This window comes from Trichechus manatus, unplaced genomic scaffold (genome assembly GCF_000243295.1).
Source record: "Trichechus manatus latirostris isolate Lorelei unplaced genomic scaffold, TriManLat1.0 scaffold00008, whole genome shotgun sequence".
Lineage (NCBI taxonomy): Eukaryota > Metazoa > Chordata > Mammalia > Sirenia > Trichechidae > Trichechus > Trichechus manatus.
Genome location: NW_004443944.1, coordinates 31,770,905 through 31,787,275, shown reverse-complemented (window position 1 = coordinate 31,787,275; position 16,371 = coordinate 31,770,905). Strand labels below are relative to the sequence as shown.

The 16,371-nt window shown below is 41.9% G+C and overlaps 1 protein-coding gene across 3 annotated transcripts in view; it reads left to right on the top strand.

The window, feature by feature from the left end:
- Positions 1-1,966: 1,966 nt before the first annotated feature.
- TM9SF4 (transmembrane 9 superfamily member 4) overlaps positions 1,967-16,371 on the top strand; it is a 51,869-nt gene continuing 37,464 nt past the window's right edge. Inside the window, exon 1 of one of the 3 annotated variants that reach the window (XM_023725375.1) lies at positions 1,967-4,652. In XM_023725375.1, the coding sequence (XP_023581143.1) occupies positions 4,638-4,652 (15 nt within the window). In that variant the 5' untranslated portion in view covers positions 1,967-4,637. The remainder of the gene's footprint in view (positions 4,653-16,371) is intronic. The other 2 variants (XM_004370460.2, XM_012559030.2) reach the window with 2 other exon arrangements.

The following is a 16,371-nucleotide window of genomic DNA, read 5'->3' as shown; positions in this document are numbered from 1 at the left end:
CATGGGCCTTAGGCACTTTTGCCTTTTTGGGACCCTTGCTCCATAAAATTATATTTTACAACTGTATTGTTATAAAGACAAATATATGAAAACATTTTCTTTGACCTAAAAGGTCTTTTTTTTCTTCTGATTTTAAAAGAAATCAATTTCTTTTAAACATTTCCATGGCCCCTAAAAGTATCAGGGACCTTGGGTGCTACACTTACTGTGTTAATTGATAAGTGGGCCCTGCTACTAATCAGATGTCACTGAACCCAGAGTTAGGAAGAGATGTGCAGTAGCATACCAATTAACAGTATTTCCACTATACAGATACAATAGACATAAATAACCTCAAGAGCACAAACAACAGTAAAATAATTAGGAAGTAATGAGTTTTGAGTATTTATTACCTTTGTTTTTAATATAACTTATTTAATGTTAATTTAATTTTCAGTAATGCCTGTGTTTAACAACCAGTTCACAAAATTCCTAGAAATTTACCAATCAGCTCTTGCAAGGCAGTATAAACCAGCTCCAACATACCACCTTCTTTTGGTGTCCCTTCCCCTCCCAAGTAAATACTTTTACTTGAATCCTTCTCTCAGAGTCAGCTTCTGGGGAACCCAAACTAAGACAAAGGAAAGTAAGCTTCTATCTTGTTAAGCCGTTGTTATTTTGGGGGGTCATCCTCAACTGATAGAGTAAGGTTTGAGGTTAATTCATAACGCAGGCATTCAACAAATATTTTTTGCGTATGTACTTCATAGAGATACAGACGTGACTACCATAGACCAAGTCCCAACCTTCGTGGGAGATGGACAATAACAAGTAACTAAATAAATGTAAACCAAATATATACAAACTGTGACAGGTAATAAATAGAGTGTAGGTATAGAGAATAAGAGAGGAGAAAACTTTCTTAGATGGAGTGGTCAGAGAACACCTATCTTAGGAGGTGAGAGTGAGCCAAGACCTAAACATGAGAAGGAGCCAGCCACGCAAAATTTAGAGAGAAGTATTTCAGGTAGAAGGAACTACAAAGACCCTGAGGTGGGGTGAGCTTGGTTAGTTCCAGAAAGGTCTGTGCCTGTAGCATGATGAGTGAGGAAAAATGGTAGGAGACAAGGCCAGATCATGCAGAGCGTTGCAGGCCAGGGTGAGGACCCTGGATTTTATGTTAATCAGAATGGGAAGCACTAGAGAGTTTTAAACAGGGGAGAAACACAGTCCAATTCTTGTTTTTAAAAGACTATTTTGATTGCTAAATGGAGAATAGAGATTAGAGGTAATAAGAGTGGCAGTAGGAAAACCAGGTAGGAGACCTAAGTGAGAGAGAGGACAGTGGCCTAGATAAGGATGGTGCGATGAATTGTTACAAAATGGCTCCCCTACAAATCATGCTTCCTTTGTGTGGTCCTCTCCCACTTTGACTCCGGACTGACTTTGTCACTTGCATTGACCAATAGAATGTTGTGGAACTAATGCTAAAAGAGTTCTGGAAAGTTAGGCCTTCAGAAACCTTGCAGCTTCTGCTCTCACCCTCATGGATCCCTGAGACCACCATGTGAAGAAGCCTAGGCTACCCTCCTTGAGGATGAGAGAGCATGTGGAGAGCCAACACCAACCATTCAGACATGAGGCCACCTTGGACCTTCCAGCCCTAGCTGAGCTGTCAGATGACTACAGCCACACGAGTGATCCCAGATGAGACTTGCAGAACTGCCCAGATTGCCAACCCACAGCATTATGAGAAATAATAAATCATGGTTGTTTCAAGTCACTGGGTTTTAGGGTGGTGTATTATGTAGCAATAGATAACTGGAACCAACGTGAGAATGGCAGATTGAGTACATTCTACCCTTCTCCTTGAAGACAATTTAGGAGCAAATTTGTTTCCTGCAAGCCCAGCCCCGCCCCATCCTCCCATTCTCCTTGGAAAGGCACTTTCACAGGTATCTGGGACTGTATGCCCTGATGTTAACCATAATAGCCTTTTTGGTTTGGATTTGGTTTTCTATGTCTGTTTGGTTGTACAGCAGAGGTGCCGACATGACTTAGTGGATTTGAGTTGAGCCTTAGCCCCCTTCTGATTCATTGGGTTATCTTATCCAAGGCCCTTAACATCTCTGCCTCTCAATTCTACATCATTCCAAAGATAAGAAGACCTGTCCTGCTGATCTCAAAATAATAATAATAGCAAACATGAATATGGCACTTACCACATAACAGGCACTATTCTAAGCCATTGAAATATATTAACTTCTTCAGTCCACATGACCATCCTATGAGGTAGGGTCTTTTACGATCCCTGCTCTACAGATGAGGAAGTTGAGGTTTAGAGAGGCCAAGAAACTTGCCCAAGTCATGGAGGTAATGAGAAGTAGAAATGAGATCTGAACCCAGACAGCCTAGCCCCAGGATTTTGGCTTATATTTTCAAAGGAGATTGGGATATGAAAGCCGTTTGGGAAAAATGCAAAGCATGAAGAGGAGAATGGAAATACTGAGGAATAATATGCCATTCATGAAGCTTTGTTCCTCCTCAGTCATCCCTCCTCAGGTAGCCAAAAATGGTGAGAAGTATCCAGAATTCAAGCTCCAGGAGAACTGGTTGCAAGTCTCAATCTATGACTTATTAACTGTGAGACTCCAGGAAAATCACTTCCAGTCTCTTATCTTCCATCTTGGGGATAACATCTGTGCTGCTACACCTCGGGATGGTTGTGCAGATCATAAGAGTTCGTGGGTGTGTGTTTCAATTTTCCTTTACTGCATAACAAACCACCCCAAAACTTAAAACAACTGGGCTCAGCTGGGCCGTTATTCTATTCCATGTGGTGTTAGATGAGGTTATTCATGTGGCTGCATTCAGCTGGCAGTTGAGCTGGGGTTGGAATGTCTAGAATAACTTCATTCACATGTCTAGTGCTCAGCTGGAATTTCTAGAATGTTTTGGGGAGCTGGCTGGGCCTTCCTCTCTCTCCATGTGGCTCTCTAGCAGGGTAACCAGACTTATTTACATGGCAGGTAACTTCCAAGAGAGTGGAAGCAGAAGTTGCCAAGTCTCTTAAAGCCAAGACCGAGAAGTGGCACAGAGTCACTTGCACCATATTTTAGGGGTCAAAGCAAGTGACATGACCAGCCAGATTCAAGGTAAGGGGAAAAATATTCTACTTCTTGATGGGAGAAACAACATACTCATTCAAGGATGGGAGGACTTGTTGGCAGCCATCTTTGCAGACAATCCACCACAATAGTGCTCATAGGTGGGGATCAAAGTTCAACTGCCCCCCCCCCACAAGAAGTAAGGTTAGATAAGAGAGTCTTATGAACATTTTTAGTACAATGCTTGGCACACAGCACTCAGTAAGTTCTGATGATGACTATTATTAATCATTACTATTCTTTTAACAACTTTTTGAAGCACTGGCAGATAGTACTGGTACTATACCCACTTTCCAATAACAGATGGACCAGATGGACTGTGAGGTCTTTTCTAATCTTAATATCATGATTATTTGAGCCCTCTTCTACGACGTAGCTTAGAAAGGTTGACTAACTTGCTTGAGTCATACACTTGGCTAGCTAGCACATGGTGAAGTCCATAAAGATGCCTACTTCCACTAAATATGCTGTTTTTGATTTAATAAATATTTAATTGTGCACCTACCATATACCAGAAGCTGCTGTCATGTCATCAAGTCTCCCAGATTCATGGTGACGCCATGCACAACCAAGTTAAAGGCTGACATTCCTGCGCCATCCCCATGATCAGTTGAGGATTGGACCATTGTGATCCATAGGGTTAAATTGGCTGATTTTCAGAAGTAGCTTGCCAAGTCTTTTTTCATAGTCTGTCTTAGTGTGGAAGCTCCGCTGAAACTTGTTCAGCATCATAGCACAATGCAAGCCTGACAGACGATGGTGGTGGTTGCCCATGAGTTGCACTGGCTGGGAATCAAACTGGGTCTCTCCCATGGAAGGCGAGAATTCTACCACTGAACCACCACTATGTATTAGCATATAATGACAATTATTTATTGAATGCATACTATGTACATTATGTCACTGATTCCTCATCGTAAATCTACAATGAAGGTGTTACCACGTGTCTCCCCATTTTACAAACAAGAAGACAGAAACAGAGGGGCGTTAAAAAAAAAAAAGATCCTACCCTCATAGGGATTACAATCTATTGGAGAAGATATATGACAATCAAATAAGTAATCAAATATATAATTGCAAATTATTCTCGGTATCGGACTGCTATCGGAGCCCAAGTGCCAGTCCCTCTTCCCCAAATCATGGCTCCGGGTAACCCTGGCAACGGGTTGTACCGCCAACAGTAAAGATGTCGCCCAGAGAGCGAGCGCATCTCCACATACCCCTGCTACCCACAATGCAGTGGAGAGAGGAGGAGCCGTCTCTGCCAGGAGCTAATATGGCGCCCATAGTTACACCATTCTCTCTCTTCACCTAATCAGCGACCTAACTGCCCACACTGAGGTTCTGAGCAGGAGCTAAGTTTCCTTTACCCCTCCGGTGGTCACAACTCCAGGAGCAACTGAAGTCTGGAGGACACCTCGCGGAGTTAAACTCCGTAACCAGGGAAGCCCCATTTCCGCTGACGTCATTACGGCGACACGTGGATCCAAGATGGCGACGGCGATGGTGAGTGAAGGAGACTCCGGCAGCCGGAGCTGGAGCAGGGCCCTCCGGGGGATCCGAGGACCTTCCGGCTCCCCATGCCTGGTTCCGAGCCGCCTCCGGGACCCCTATGTCAGGCCTGAGGGCCGCCCCTGAGCTCGCTTCCTTCCAGAGCCCCCTCCCTGGCCTTGGTCCCGCTCCCCACATGCAGACTTGTCAAGGCCCCGAGTTTTTGGGGAGGCGCCGGGTCGGAGGGAAGATCTCGGCCACTGCCTCAGCCAGGTCCCGTAGCTGTTTGCGGCCCCGCGCCCTGTGACCCTCCTTTTCTAGTCCTCATCTCCAAGGCCTGACCCGTCCGAGAGTCCCCCATTATCGCACCTTCGCTCCTCCCCCTCACGTCCAGACCCTGCTCACCCCGCATCTCGCCTCCCTACCATCCTGACCAGCCTCCCAGTCCAGTCTCGGATCCTTTCCAGAGCCCTGTCCTCACCTCCCAACCTCAAGCACCGCTGTTGATTTCCGCTGCCCTAGAGCATGCCCTCACTCCTCTCCCCGCCCAGCCTCCATCCCCAGACCCCTGCTTTTGTCTTCTCTCAATCAACTCCTTGCTCTTTTCTTGAGGACCCGTTGATTTATTGGTTCTCAAACTTTGCTGTGCATAAGTATCTCGGGTGTGATGGGGGAGAAACGTGTTAAAATTGGAGTTTCCTGAGCCTGGCTCTCAAAGATTCTAATTCAGTAGGGTTATGTGATGCCCAGAAATTTAATTTTCACTTCATAAGCATACCAGGGATTTTGATGGAAGTGGCCTGTGAACTATGTTTTGAAAAACACTATTCTAGCCCTACCTGGCTTCCCACACCCCTGCAGGGCCACATAGCTCTTTAGGATTGCCAGTTTTTTCTCAGCCTTTGTGGATCAGGGTAGAGGTAAAATAGCTGTGCTTGGACGGTGGATAAGAACTTGCAAGCTCCTGGTACAGAACCCTAGACGTTAGCTCTTTGAAGGACTGGCCTTTCTTCCAGAAGTGCAGCTCAAGAGACCAAAACCAAATTTGAAGCCACTTAGTCCAGAGTAATTTCCAGGGTCTTCTTGTATGTTGCTTCCTCATTAGATAATTTTATCCTGGGAGTGAATGCAAAGCAAGACTCAGAGAAAAGGAAGTGACATTTGACTCTAGCAAAGGAAGATTCTTGCTTACAGTCTTTGGTGTTGGTTTTCTCCAACAAGGGTTAGATTATTGACTTATAAAGGATCTCCCTCCTTCTGTTAATGAAGGATTCCTTATTTAGCACCTCAGAGGTCAGGTAAAAGGTTTCACAGCCTTAATGGTTTCTGTGGTCTCAGACTTCAGTCTGAACCATAAGTGGGGCAAATCCCAAAAGTGGTATGTTGGAACCCCCCCCTTTTTTAACTGGACCATGTTCAGAATAAGGATGATGTAAGAACTTAACAGGAAGTCACACCCTCTCTTGCTTTAGAGGGGAAAAGTTCAATAAAATGGTATTTATAGTAGTTTACTGGGAAATTCCTGCCTGGTTCAGAGACTTTTAAGAGAGAAGTTAGCAATACATATTTCTGGTACACGTTTATTTAATCAGCAAATATTTGAGTGCTTGTTCTGTACCAGGAACTAGCACAGAATTAGAGGGTCAAGGTCCCTACCCTTGTTGAGATTTTCTAGTTTCAGGAGACAGGCAGTAAACACAATAATGTCAGAGTGGTAAGTGCTGTGAAGACAGCAAGGTGAAGTCTCTAGTGACTGGGGGACAAGAGTGACACAACTACTTTGGATTGGGTGGTCAGAGACGTCTTTTCAGAAAAGGTGTTATGAGATGAGACTTGACTGACAAGAAGGAGCCAGCATCCAAAGATCCAGGGCAGAATGTTTCAGGCAAAGGAAATGGTGAGTGTAAAGGACCGAGGATGGAAAGAGCTTGGTTTAAGAAACACACAGAAGGCTGTAGGGTCTGAAGCGAGGTGAGAGATGGAAGGAGGAGAGAATGATATAAGATGAAATTGAAAAGAGGCAGGAGCAGCTTAGTTTCTAGAAGCATGCCTGTGATCGCGATGGATTGTAGTCTACAGTTTACAGTCTGTGGACTGCATATTGAAATAGCCTGTTCTATTATATTGCTTTCCCTTCCAGGATGATGCACTAGGGGTGTCAGCTTGTTCTCAGACTGCAGAGAGGCCATAGAGAGGAGTTTGGATTTTATTCTCAGCACAGTGGAAAGTGATTTAATGTTTATTGTGTCACCTGGGAGTATTGTGCTTTCATACTGAAAAGAGTAGCAGATTTCAAGGAAGTGTATATATAAATGTATACAGTGATCCACAGAGGCCAATTTAAAGGGTGCACTTGGGAAACTTCATGTTTGGGGCAATCGTGAAAAAGTGTGCAAGCAGGTTTATTACCAGAATATGTGTGTAACAGGCAAAGTGGGATCACAGGTAGACTTCAGTTTGGTCTGTGTCAAGCACTTTTCTTACACGGAAGTCAGAACAGTCTTCACACCCTCAAAAACACAGGCTATGTCACAACCACTGGGGGTAGGGGGTGTATACGCCTTGGGATACAACCAAAGAGGTCATAACAATCAAAGAGGAACTGAGTGGCTATGGGAACAGGCTGGGTTTTTTGGTTTCATTGTTTTGAAGATGAGGGTTGTGGGTGCAAGTTTCAAGTGTTATTTGTGGGCTTTTTTCCCTGCTCCTTTCCCTTGGTGAATGACTCTCCCTCCCCAAGGGTTGGGCTGCCACCTCCCAGGTCTGTGTTGGCAGGTGGGTGTTTCCTGAATGTTGAGGGCAAAACTCCCACCATACGAGCAGATGGCTGGTATAAGCTGAAGTTTACTTTGGTTTTCCTGCCTTCCTGCTGTGCTGGATTTAAACTATTGCTATAAAGCTTCAGAATCCAGAGTTGATATAACTGGGTCTGAGGTAAGAGGCAGGCTGATATATCTCACTTTTTATGGAAAACTTCTCTTGATAGTATTATTTTGGTAGAACTTGGGAAATGCCGACTGGGTGTATTTTCAGGCATCTTAGGAGTCTAGAAATTTTAATTTGGAGAATAAAACTCTGACTTCTCTCACATATATCATTATTCACACTGTTTTTTAAATTATCTTTTTCCTTTTTTAAAATTGAGATATAGTTTACATAACATAAAATTCACTCTTTCAAAGTGTACAGTTCAATGGTTTTTAGTACAATCATAAGGTTGTACAACCAGCATCAGTATCTTATTCTAGAACATTTTTGTCACCCCAAAAACAAACCCCCTACCCATTAGCAGTCACTCCTCTAAGCCCATGACAATCACTAATCTACTTTCTGTCTCTATGGCTCTGTCTATTCTAGACATTCCATATAGATGAAATTATACAGTATGTAGCCTTTTGTGTCTGGCTTCTTTCATATAGTATAATGTTTTCAAGGTCCATCCAGGTGGTAACGTGTCAGTACTTCATTCCTTTTTATTGCCAAATAATATTGTATGAATATGCCACATTTTCTTTTTCCATTCACTGGTTAATGGGCATCTAGGTTGTTTCCACTTTTGACTGTTACGTGTAATGCTGCTATGAACATTCATATTCAGTTCTCTTAAGTGTATACGTAGGAGTGGAATGCTGGTCAATTCATACTCTTTTGAGGTTACCTGGGTTTGATCCAGTCCGGAGCAGGGGAATGGACTGAATGACCTCAAGGTTCTTTTGAGCAGATGGAGGCAATGCTAGCCAGTCTTCCACCTTCAGTCAAAAGCACAAGAATTGTTTTTAGTGATAGAATCTGGTGCTAACCTTTGGGCAGCTGGATGGGTGGAGTCCTGGAACAGGAGGCCTGGGCTGTGCCCCTGGTTTCATGTGTAGGGGGTGTGGGAAGTTGCTGTCTCCTCTGGGCCCCACGTGTGGATGGGCATCAGTAGATTGAGACCAGAGTAAGTGTCGGGAGCCTCGGTTCAGTCCCATCACTGCCACTGATTCACTGTGTGGCTTGGGGCAAATTACTTTGGCTCTCTTGGTCTCAGTTTCCACATAAATGGACTTGATTTCTAAATTCCAGGTTGAAAATTCTGTGGTTTAGAATGTTTGCATTTAAGGTAGCTTTGGCAAATATGCCTACAAACTCAGATTTATTTTGTTGTTGTTTTTTTTTTTTTTTTCATGGTCATTTACCCTGTGGTCTTTCCAAGCTGTTGTTGGTTGGTCGTGTTGTCTGTCTGAGCTCTAGAGTTACTCCGTCTCGCGTGTGTTCTGCAGGAGCCACTGTATTTTTGGAGCTGGGGTGCCGACACCCATCCAAACCCATTGCCATTGAGTCGATTCCAACTCATAGCGACCCTATAGGACAGAATAGAACTGCCCAGTAGGGTTTCCACGGAGGGGCTGGTGGATTCAAACTGCTGAGCTTTTGATTAGCAGCCAAGCTCTTAAACGCTGTGCCACCAGGGCTCCCTGTGCTGACACCAGGCCTTGGTTAAAATGCGTTTCTCCAAGGAGTTTCTTTTGAAGGGTGCCCTTAAACCCCCCAGGAGTACAGAGGAGGCAGAGATAGCATTAAGTTGCTTCTTGGTTTGTCTTTTACAACTTGGACAAAAGTTCCCCTTTGATCTCAGCACTAAAGAAGCAGGTCGCAGAATGTTTGAAAAGGTTGAGTTTTGATCTCTGGGCACTGGCAGGAAGGTGGGAAGGACCCGGGATGAACAGGGCTATCTGGCCGGAGTTGAATGATAGGAGCCACTTAAACGTGCATCCCCAAACCTGCTTTGATCCCTGAACCATTTGCTGACACCAGCATTTCCCAAATGGGGCATGGATGGATGGGGACACCCAGGACTTCCAGTTCCGTCTCATTCCTCTTCATTGCTTCCTTCTCTGTCTTCCTAACATGATTTCTCACCTGTGCCTGATACATTAAACTGACAGACCTCCTAGGTTTTATGTTCAGAGGGTATGCTAAATGCTAATAGCATTTCTTAAGAAACCAAATCAAATCACAAGTTGGAACTGCATTTTTAAGCCAGTTTAAAAGGGAGTCTGGGTGTTTTTGCAAGTCCTTTAATCTCTTTGGGCCTCAAGTTCTACTTGAAGTAGATCAGATGCTATAAATTGGCAGTCCATGACCACATCTTGACATAGATTTGGGTATTTTGTTTGTTTTTTAGCTGGCACAGGACTTTAAATTTTTTTTTTTAGTTGTCAACATTTAATAATTGGGAGATTTCACATTTAAAAGTCTAGATTTCAATTTTTTCTTGAAAATGTGGGCCCAAATTCCCGAATAGGAGAATAGCATACAGGGGCCAGTTCCCCACTTACCCCTCAACTCCCTCTTGTCTCACTCCCATCATTTAGGTCATTTACATGGCCCTTTGAGTGGTTGAATTTGTAACCCTTGAGTGAGATGGTTTGTATATGATGTTCTGATTCTGATTTTCTGATTGAAAAACTGTTAAGGGCTTGTAGTAATACCCTATGTTACCTGACTTCCGAGGAAAGAATTCTATTTGCATGGTAAATTTTAATTGATAAACCATATGCTCATCTAATAGTCCATCTAATCCTTCAAAAGTCCATTTTGCAGATGAAGAAACTAAGGCTTGGCCCAAGAACCTGGGCTAACTAATCTGATTGGTTTTGTGACTTTGAGCAAACTGTTTGCTTCTTTAAGTCTCAGTTTCTTTATTTTTGAAACAGGAGTGATACCCTCCTCAAAGGATTATTGTGACGATTAAATGAAATGTGAGATGAAAGTCCCAAGCACAAAAGGGGGTCTCTGTAACTTTGAGTACTCTTTTCTATTCCAAGTATTTAAATCTTCCAGTAGTGAACTATATAAGCCCGTTGCTCGGACCAGCTGAAAGTTCTTTTATAAATACCCAAAGGGATGAGAGAAGATCAGTGCATTCCTTATGTTTTGTTTCTGCAGTTCTCCGCCTCAAGGTTTAAGTCGGTTGCCTGTTGCTTTGTGAGGGTAGTTATTAGTTCCATCTGAGCTTCCACAGCCTGTTGAGGGTTTTCCCTACCCCAGTAGCAGTTTTTTGAGTCTTTTTTTATGTGTGTCTGCTCAACAGCTACTCTGTATCTATGGTCTCTGAAATAAAGGCTACATTTTCAGATCTCCTGTGGCTAATGTGGTTCTGTTTTTCTTGCTCTTGAGTTATTTAGCTCCATGGGGCTGCTTGGTAAGTGGTCTTTAGCTGTCATTCATGTGTGGTTGAATTCTTAGGCAGCTTTAACTGGTTGGGTAATTGATTATTTTTGTTAACTGTTGGCAGACTGTGCCCCAGAGCCTTTTTGCTGTTGTTAATCTGGGGAGCAGTTATTAATGTGGTCTTAAAATGGTGACTTTGAGAAAGAGAGAGAAGAATTTAGCTTATTGTTAAGGAAAGGCATAGAACAGTGGCCAAAAAGACTGTTCAGACTGGCTAGAGTGGATGATACTATTTATGGGAAAGGAGATTACAAAGCAGAGGGGTTCCAGAAAAGAAAAGGTTAACTTCTGGTCACAGAGAAATGTGAGTGAATGAAATATTTTCAGTTCTCAGAGGAAACTTCCTGTTTTCCTTGGTAGAGGTTAATTGTTCACACTTTTCAAACTGGGTGGGGCAAGTTTTTGTGGGGCTGTACTTTTTAGCCCTAGCATCCTTTCATTGGGCTGTTGTTTGGAAGAAATTTTTCTGTGTGTCTCACCCCCAAGAATAAAACAGGGAGAGAAAGACCTTGATTCTTGCGTCTCTTGAGTTTTACAGCTTTCCAGGTCATATCTTTGCCAGTGATGAAATATTAGATTATAGCATAAAGGACTTCTAGACTGCCATCACCTTGTTCCTTGACACGCTTACTTTGCCATCTTGTGACTTGGAAACCAAGTAGAGCAAAATAACCATGAATGGGCTGGTTCACATCTCTTAGGACCCCTGCTCCTTTCAGAGCTCTGAACATTGCAGAAGGTGTTTGCTGAATACTTAATTGGCTTCTCAGACTGAACCTCACATGGGAGTTACTGTGGTGATCAATTAAAAATTAAAGGACGATACAAAGGAGTTTCCCAAGAATTTGCTGCTCCTTAACTTCCTTGCAGAAATGCAGTGTTCTTCTATCAGGCTGTCAGGGCAGCAGAGGGTAAAGAAACAGTATCCAGTCCAGGGGCCTTATCAGGAGCTCATAAATTTCTAGATCCCTGATCTCTCCGGAATCATCTACCAGATTATGTGTATTGGAATTTTTTTTTTTTCCCGTGGGAGGAGGGTCTGTGAGGAGTTCATGACACCCTCCCCAAGGTTAAGAATTGCTGATCTGGTCCAGTTACCCATATACAAGATGCCAGAATCCCCTCTGCATCATTCTTGCCTTGTTGTGTCCCACTTTCTGTACACCTTCAGGGGAACTCACCCAAGTAGTTTCAGAAGCAGTCCATCTCCACCCCCTTTTTAAAGTATAAATGTATTTATTTTGAGTAAAGGTGATCTACGTATATGGAAAAAAGATAGTATAAAAAAGTCATAAAATTTTTAAAAAGGTCACTCTGCTACCCCCAATCCATTCATCAAAAGTACTTTTTTTTTTTTCTCCAGAACATTATTATGCATATAAAATATTCTGGAGAAGAAAAAAAAAAAGAGTATTTACCTTTGATGAATGGAAATAAAGGGCTACATTTTCAGATGGGGGTAGCAGAGTGACCTTTTTAAAATCGTATGGCTTTTTTTATACTATCTAAAATCACCCATTGTGAGTGTACAATTCAATGATTTTTAGTAAATGTGTAGACTTGTGCAACCATCACCACAGTGACACAATACTTTAGAACATTTCTGCCATCCCAACAAGTTCTTTTATGCCCACTTGCAATTTTTATGCATATAAAAATGTTTCTGTTTTTAAACTTTTTATTATAAAGATTTCCAACATACGCAAAAGTAGAAAAAATAGTATAATAAATGCTCATTACCCATCACTTGGTTTCAACAAGTATCAGTATATTGCCAAACTTGTTTTATTTATGTCTCCCTATACCCTACCTCTAGCTTCCCCCACCCCCACCCCCACCCCCGCCCCAGATTTATCAAGGTGTAATTTAATACCCTAAAATCACCCATTGTGAGTATACAATTCAATAATTTTTACAAAAAGTGTAGACTTGTGCAGCCATCACCAGAATGACACATTATTTTAGAACATTTCTGCCACTCTAACAAGTTCCTTTATGCCCACTTGGAATCAGTCTCTGCTCCACCCAGCCAACCACTCATCTGTTTTCTGTCTCTATAGATTTGCCTTTTCTGGGCATTTCATATAAATGAAACCATACAATATATAAACTTTTGCATCTGGCTTCTTTCATTTAGCATAATGTTTTTGAGGTTCATTTGGGTAGTAACATCTATCAGTAGTTAATTCCTTTATACTGCTGAGTAAGTATTCCATTGTATGGATACATTTTGTTTATCCATTCACTAATTGATGGACATTTGGATTGTTTTCAGTTTTGGACTACTGTGATTAAAGTTGCTGTGAACATTCATTACAAGTGTATGGACATACATTTCCTATTCTCTGGGGTAAATACCTAGGATTAAAATTGCTGGGTAGTATGGTAAGTTTGTAGCCCTGGTGGCACAGTAGTTATGAGCTTGGCTACTAACCAAACGGTTAACGGTTCAAATCCACCAGCTGCTGTTTGGAAACCCTGTGGGGCAGTTTACACTTCTCTACAGAATCGCTATGAGTCAGAATTGACTTGACAACGGGTTTGGTTTTTTTGATTTATAGTAAGTTTATGTTTAACTTTTTAAGGAACCGCCGAACTGTTTCCAAAGTGGCTGTACCACTTGATTATCTCACCAACAGTATATAAGGATTCCAGTTTCTCCACATCCTCATCAACACTTGTTACTGTCTTGTCTTTTTCAGTTTATCAGGGTCGCTATGAGTCAGAATCGACTCCACAGCAATGGGTTTGGTTTTTTGGTTTTAGTGGGTGTGGTTTTTCTAATGACAAATTATATTGAGCATCTTTTCATGAGATTGTTAGCCATTGGTATATCTTTGTGAAATCTCTGCATAAATCTTTTGCCCATTTTTAAATTCAGTTGTTTTTCTCCTTCTTATTAAGTTATAAGATTTCTTTATATATTCTGGATACAAATCTCTTATTGGATGTATGATTTGCAAAAATTTTTCTCCCAATTTGTGGCTCGTCTTTTTATTTTCTTAATGGTATCTTTTGAAGTGTAAAAGTTTTTAATTTTGATGAAATATAGTTTATCAGTTTTTTTTATTTTATAGATTGTGCTTTTGGTGTTGTATCTAAGACATCTTTGCCTAACCCAAGATCATGAAGATTTTCTATCTTCTAGAAGTTTTATAGTTTTAGCTTTTCTATTTAGGCTTTATAATCCATTTTGAGTTAATTTATGTGTATGGTTTGAGGTTCCTTTTGCATATGTATACCCGGTTGCCTGAGCACCATTTGTTGAAAAGACTATCCTTTCCCCATTGAATTGCTTTTGCACCTTTGTTAAAAATCAATTTACTGTAAATGTAGGCATTTATTCCTGGACTCTTAAATTTTGTTCCATTGATCTATATGCCTACTATTACCATACTGTCTTGATTGCTTTAATTTTTTAGTAAGTTTAGAAGTGGGGTAGTATAAATCCTCTTTTTTTTTTAAGTTATTTTGGGTATTCTGAGCCCTTTGTATTTCCATATAAATTTAGGATCAGCTTGTCAGTTTCTACAAAAAAGCTTGCTGGGATTTTGATAGGGATAGTATTGAATCTATAGATCAGTTTGGGGAGGATTGCCATCATAATAATATTGAGTCTTATAATCCATGAACATGGAATATCTCTCCAATCATGTAGATTTTTCATTTCTCTTAGTAATACTTTGTAATTTTCAGCATACAAGTCATTTTTAAAGGTTTTTTCTAAATATTTTATCCTTTTTGATGCTGTTATAAATGCAACTGTCTTCTTAATTATTTTTGGATTGTTTGTTGCCGGTATGTGGAAATACAGTTGATTTTTATATATTGATCTTGTTTTCTGTGACCTTGGTCAACTTGTTTATTAGTTCTAGTAGTTGTTTTGTGGATTCCTGAGCATTTTCTGTGTACAGGATCATGTGATATGCAAATAAAGGCACTTTTACTTCTTTCCAAATGGGATGCCTTTAATATAGTATTTATTTACTTATTATTTATTGCACAGCTAGGAATTGGTAGGTCTAGGATTTGAATTCATGTCTGTACGGCCCCCAAAGCCTGTGCTTTTTCTGCTACACAAGTGGTTCTCAAAGTATGATCTCAAGACCAGCAGTATCAGCCTCTCCAGGGAGCTCATTAGAAATGCAGAATCTCAGGCCTTACCCCAGACCTGCTGAATCATAATCTGCATTTTAACAAGGTCTCCAGGTAATTCGTGTGCACGTTAAAGTTTAAGAAGCACCTGCCTCCCACCAGAATTCCTTATAGTTGCCACTAGGCCTTTGTGCCTGTTCTTTGACATTCCTGGAATACCACTTCTCTCTTCCCTCTCCTCTCCCTTCAGGCCTTAGAGTAGATTTGAGTTTTTAGATCTACATCCCCCCCTTCAAGACTTGGTATGTTGCTGGTCCTGTCTACTCCCCAACCTGCAGTCCTTAGGCCACTGATAGCATTCGGGATCTAGTGTTGTGATTGGTCAATGACTTGTTGCCATCTGCCAACTGACTGAAAGCTCCTTGTTAGCATGCATTCTGTGAGGCTTGCACAGAGCCTTACACATAGTAGATGTTCAATAAATAGACGGCAAATTAATTTCTGTACTGGTAAAAGCATGGACCTTGGGGTCAAACTGTTGTTGTTAGGTACTGTTGAGTTGATTTTCGACTTATAGCAACCTCATGTGACAGAGTAGAATTGCCCCATAGGGTTTTCTAGGCTGTGATCTTTATAGGAGGAGTCCTGGTGGCACAAAGGTTAAACGCTCAGCTGTAACCGAACGGTCAGCAGTTTGAACCCACCTGCTGCTCTGTGGGAGAAAAGACCTGGCGATCTGCTCCCCTAAAGATTACAGCTTAGGAATCCCTATGGGGCAGTTCTACTCTGTCCTGTAGGGTCACTGTGAGTAGGAATTGACTCAATGGCCCAGGACAGCAACATTGGGTTAGCAGCTGAGCACTTAACCATTGTGTGGACAGGGTTCCTTGGGGGTCAGACTGACTGGGCACAAATTATGTTGTTATTGTTAGGTTCCATCAAGTTGGTTCCGACTCATAGCGACCCCGTGTGCAGCAATGAAACACTGCCCAGTCCTGCAGCATCCTCAACAATCGTTGTTATACTTGAGGCCATTGTTGCAGCCACTGTTTGTCAGTCCATCTCATTGAGGGTCTTCCTCTTTTTCGCTGACCCTCAACTTTGCCAAGCATGTCGTCCTTCTCCAGGGACTAGGCCCTACTGATAACATATCCAAAGTGCATGAGATGAAGTCTCACCATCCTTGCTTCCAAGGAGCATTCTGGCCTTATTTCTTCCAGGACAGATTTGTTTGTTCCTTTGGCAGTCCATGGTATATTCAGTATTTTTTGCCAACATCATAATTCAAAGGCATCACTTCTTCGGGCTTCCTTATTCATTGCCCAGCTTTCCCATTCATATGAGGCGATTGAAAATATCATGGCTTGGGTCAGGCGCACATAGTCCTCAAAGGGACATCTTTGCTTTTTAACACTTTAAAGAGATC